A 4,929-nucleotide genomic window follows, 5' to 3' on the forward strand; every position below is an offset into this window, starting at 1 on the left:
GGGAGGCAGAGGCAGGTGGATTTCTGAGTTCGAGGCCAGCCTGGTCTACAGAATGAGTTCCAGGACAGCCAGGGCTACACAGAGAAACCCTGTCTCAAAAAAACTAAAAAATAAATAAAAAGAATCTTAAAAATAAAAAATAGAGTTCAATGGCAGACTGACCTACATGTGGTCCAGTCTCAAAAGCATGACTTTAATCTCAGGAGGCAAAGGCAGGTGGATCTGTGAGTTCAAGGGCAGCTTAATCTATATAATGAATTCCAGGACAGCCAGAACTATATAAAAGATCCTGACTTTTAAAAACCAAACAAATAAACCAACTAAACTAGTCAACCAAACTAAACAACAACAACAAAAATCTCATACAATTAAAGGGCTTGGTAGCCAAGGAAAAGCTGGCTGTGGTGCTTCAGCCTTAGCCAGCAGCAGCAGGAAGAGGGGCTCTGGCCAGGTAGGGAACAATGGCTTTCACTCTGAGCAGGGAAGGACACATTTCAGCCATAGAGAAAGCTCGGGCAGTTGGTAGAAAAGGAAGGGCTGTTGGTGCCAGGAGCCCCTCTGGATTTCATTCCTAATTCTGCTGCTGCCTGACATTTTAAAATGTGTGTGTGTGAATGCTTTGCCTCCATGTATGTATCCATACCATGTGCATGCCTTGGAGGTCAGAAGAGGGTGACTTGGAGTTACAAGTGATTGTGAGCTGTATGTGCATGCTGGGAATTGAACTTGCATCCTTTGGAAGAGCCACCGATGCCCTTACCTACTGAGCATCTCTCCAGCCCCCAGTCTTAATTCTTACAATGGCCCTGTAAAATAGGTAACTTATGTCTGAGTTACCAAAGAGGGAAATGAAATTCAGAGAGAGGAAGTGACTTGCGTCAGCCACTCGGCAACTGAATCTCACAGCCTGGTTTGTCTGACCCTGGACCTTCTGTAGGCTCTTATAGAACCCTGCAACCCCTTCCTGGATCCTAATAAGCCTAAGGGCAGATCCCTTCTTCTGTGTATGACCCATGAGGCTGGTGTGAGGTGAAATACACTGTTGGTTTGGGACAGGCTGTAGCATGCCCCCTCAGCCCTTGGAATGCTGAGTGGACTGGCTCAGCAAGCGGGGCCTTGCCTTCCTTCTCTGTCCACAGAGGGGATCCCAGGTTCTGCACAACAGGTGATCCAGGTGGACAGGGACACAGTCCTGGTCAGCTTTGAACGTGAGTGCCTCAGGATCAGGGTTGGAGGGCAGTGGAGAGTGTGGTGGTGAGGCAGGCTTCATGGGTCGGCCGTCCCAGCAGAGAGCCAGGTGTACCCGACTCACAAGCTCTCTCCTTGTGCAGGCTGTGTAAGGATCGTTAATCTGCAGGGGGAACCCACGGCTGCACTTGCCCCTGAACTAACCTTTGACTTCACTATTGAGACTGTGGGTGAGTAAGCCAGATGTGGACATAGTAGTATCCAGTCCAGAAGTATGTAACTGGGTTTAAGGTTGACAGTGGGACCACTGTAGATTCCCTATTGTCTTTGGGGACCCAGCCTGGACACCCAGCACCAGTGAGGACCCCTGTGGGTTGGTCTGTGTCAGTCGGGGCTGGATCACCATACATTGTGGCAAGGGTGAGGAGATTTGTGGAGTGCAGGGGTAGTGTAGGACTAACAGCCCATTCTTCCAGTGTGTCTGCAGGATAGTGTGCTGGCGTTCTGGAGCCATGGCATGCAGGGCCGAAGCCTCGATACCAACGAGGTGAGTGGAGCTAGGGTCCTAACTGCCTCCATGAGCCCCTGTTTAGAAAAGACTGTTGGGATGGTCTCAGGGTCCCTTGTCTTCCAGGTGACCCAGGAGATAACAGATGAGACCAGGATCTTCCGAGTGCTGGGGGCTCACAGGTATCTGACATGTACCTTCGATTTCAGATAGCACCCCAGGCTCGACTTGGGGAGGGGCTTATATAGCTTTCCCGCTTTGCTCACTTTGTACCTCTTCCCCCACCAGGGACATCATCCTGGAAAGCATCCCCACTGACAACCCCGGGGCACACAGCAACCTCTACATCCTCACGGGTCACCAGAGCAGCTACTGAGCTATCTCCCTGATGGCGGGCGCCTAGGCCTCAGTTGCCACCTCCAGCCTCTGCTGGGGCCCCAGAGACGTGTTTGGGGGCAGAAAGGGGAGGTAGCCCACCCACCTCAGCAATAACTGGACCAGAGGGAGCTGTGAGCACCTACCCTCCCTGGAGAGTTGTCCCTAGTACAGGAGGCCCTGGGCTAGATAGGCTGCCTGGCTGATCTCCATTCCACATTTTCACTTTTCCTTTCCATTCTTTCTGCCAAGAAGAGCCTGCCCCAGGTTCTATCCTGGGCAACATGTATTTAAGAGAGAATTATATTGATATTAAAGCTGGTTGGTTTTATCCCACTAGTCCTGCTGAGGTAGAGGAGTTGAGCCCTCACCTTCTCTCCCTTCCTCTCTCTTTCCTCTTTGTCTCCCTCTTTCCTTTTCTGTAAGTATTTGGTTGGTCTCAGGTGTGCACCATGGAAGGGCCAGTCCACTAAGTGCTCTGTGGAGTCTAGGCTCGGGTGACATAAGCCAGTGGTCTCTGCCTCAGCAGCCCTCTCTTGGTTGTGTAGATTGAGTGCTCTGCTGTAATCTGGCGTCTTATGGACTCGTGCAGGGGAACTCTAAGCAGAGACCTGTCCAGGGCAGCCTTGCCCCAAGTAGGATCTTGCTTGTGGTCCGCGGGATGCTGGCAGCTAGCCAAGGAGCTAGCTACCATGTCCATTTCTGAGACCCGCACCCTGTCCTGGCCCTGCCTACTACAGTGTCCAGTGAGCAGCCTGTAACAATCCAGTGAAGCATCAGCTTACACTGGAGAGATGGATGTGGGGTCCTTCACTGTTCAGTCACTCCCTGCCAAGATACAGCTTAGCACGCAGTAAACTCACTGGCATGCCTCTCCCTTGCGGCTTATGCTTTGTATTGTCCTTAGTCCCCTTCCCTGTGATTCCAGACACTGGCTGAAAGCCACTGAAGAATGGTGGGGCACACAGATAAGGCTCTGCCTGGGAAGGCTAAGGGGGCATGTGGAGCAAAGGTCCAGTTGTCACCCTCTGACATTTAGAATAAATGTTGGCAGAAGGTGCCTGGTATGCTGGCTGCAAGTACTTGCCAGTTGAGTGAAGCAGTGGGTGGGTGAGGGTGGGTAGGGGACAGCTTATGTGAGCAGAATTGTGGGCCTTGTGGTGGTTACTGTGCTCTTGACTACCCTCTTCCAAAGCTCTCATTGGTTTCCAGTGACCAAGAGGTTTGCTTGACCAAAATAGGAAGCCAGAGGAAGGAAGGGGACATGGTATTTGTCCTCAGGGAGACAGACCCAAGTCAACTGAGGGACCAGGGGAGGTAGGGCTACAGAGTAAACACCTAGCTTCCTACCTCCCTGATTTCTTGGGGGGATGCTGGCAGTAGGGGTGAGAGGTGTTCACCCAGTTCACAATACTTGATCCCAGGTGCCTGGGAGAATTAGTCCTCAGACTTTAGAGCAGTGGGCTGCAGAGAGTGACACCTGGTGGCAGGAGCCCATCTGAAAAGGTTTAGGGGTATAATATGCCAAAGTGAGGGGCCTGTGAAAGGCAAGATCCACTGATGTTTCCTCCCAGCAAAGGTGGGTGCCACAAGCCAAAGACAGGGTAAGCCAGGAATATGCACTAAAAGACATAATTTTATTTATGTATTTGTTTATAGCCTTTTTCAGATCCAAAATAGACTCTAGGTTAGGCTATGGTGAATGCCTGTGATCCCAGTACTCAGGAGGCAGAGGCAGGACTGCCTGTGAATTATAGTCCAGCCTGGCCTACATAGTGAATTCCAGACCAGCCAAGGTTATATGTAGGCAAGACTCTGCCTCAAAAATAAAACCTGCCTTCTCATTTGTCCTCCAGATCCTTCTAGAAGTATTTATGATATTTAAAGAATTTGACATTTTTATTCACATGGAAGCATTCTATATATCCCTCTGGCTTTTTGAAAATATATTCTGGAGATCTTTTTCAACCTGGATTTTTTTTTTTTGTATAGCTAGTGTAGGGTTTTATGTGTTTCAGGTGACTAATGTTAACTGAGGGATCTTTATTGATGGAATGTATTTCTACTTTAATATCACAAACCACACTGCAATAAATAACTCCTGTGTCAGAGCCACTCTGTGTTTGTGAGGATCAATTCCTGGAAGTGGCATTGCTGGGTTGGAGTGGCTGTGTTTGCCAAAGTGGGGTGCAGACATCCTCTGTGGAGATCAGCAGTTATGGTGACTCAAACATGTCACCCAGCACTTTAGACTCTGAGGCAGGATTTCCAGGCAGGCCTACATGCTGAGACCCTGTGTGAAAAAAGCAGAACAGAGAACATGGGTGGGCTCATTAGCATGTTCAACAAACAGACCCGTGCCAGAAAGGCACAGGGGAAAGCCCTGAAGTTGCAGAAAGTGATGTGGAACTCAGGACAGGCACCACATTCCTCAAACTTTACTCGGGATGCACCACTGGCTACAGCAGGGCTACTGAACAGTCAAGAAATGCTCAAGTCCTGTCTAGACCGGTTGGCCTGTGGGCATGTCTAAAGAAGATTCCGCACACTGTGGGTGGCACTGTTCCCTAGCAAGGGCTCCTGGGGTGGAGAATGCAATTCTTTCTCTGCTTCAAGTCCCTGTCTCAGCTTCCTTTAAAGGATAGACTAGCTGGGCTGTGGTGGTACACACCTTTAGCCCCAACACTCAGGAGGCAGAGTCAGGCAGATCTCTGTGAGTTCTAGGCCAGTCTGGTCTACAGAGTGAGTTCCAGAACAGCCAGAGCTACATAGTGAAACTCTGTCTCAAAAAAACAAGACAAACAAAAACCCAGAACCAACCAAACCAAACCAAAGCGAAACAAAAAATAAACAACGCC

General features: G+C 49.8%; 1 protein-coding gene across 1 annotated transcript in view; it reads left to right on the forward strand.

Annotated features, from left to right (window-relative positions):
- Map4k2 (mitogen-activated protein kinase kinase kinase kinase 2) overlaps positions 1 to 4,178 on the forward strand; it is a 14,952-nt gene extending 10,774 nt beyond the window's left edge. Inside the window, exons 28-32 of the mRNA XM_021196190.2 lie at positions 1,140 to 1,208; positions 1,332 to 1,418; positions 1,665 to 1,735; positions 1,823 to 1,878; positions 1,985 to 4,178. Of these exons, the coding sequence (XP_021051849.1) occupies positions 1,140 to 1,208; positions 1,332 to 1,418; positions 1,665 to 1,735; positions 1,823 to 1,878; positions 1,985 to 2,072 (371 nt within the window). The 3' untranslated portion in view covers positions 2,073 to 4,178. The remainder of the gene's footprint in view (positions 1 to 1,139; positions 1,209 to 1,331; positions 1,419 to 1,664; positions 1,736 to 1,822; positions 1,879 to 1,984) is intronic.
- Positions 4,179 to 4,929: the final 751 nt, after the last annotated feature.

This window comes from Mus pahari, chromosome 1 (assembly GCF_900095145.1).
Source record: "Mus pahari chromosome 1, PAHARI_EIJ_v1.1, whole genome shotgun sequence".
In the NCBI taxonomy this organism is placed as follows: Eukaryota; Metazoa; Chordata; class Mammalia; order Rodentia; family Muridae; genus Mus; species Mus pahari.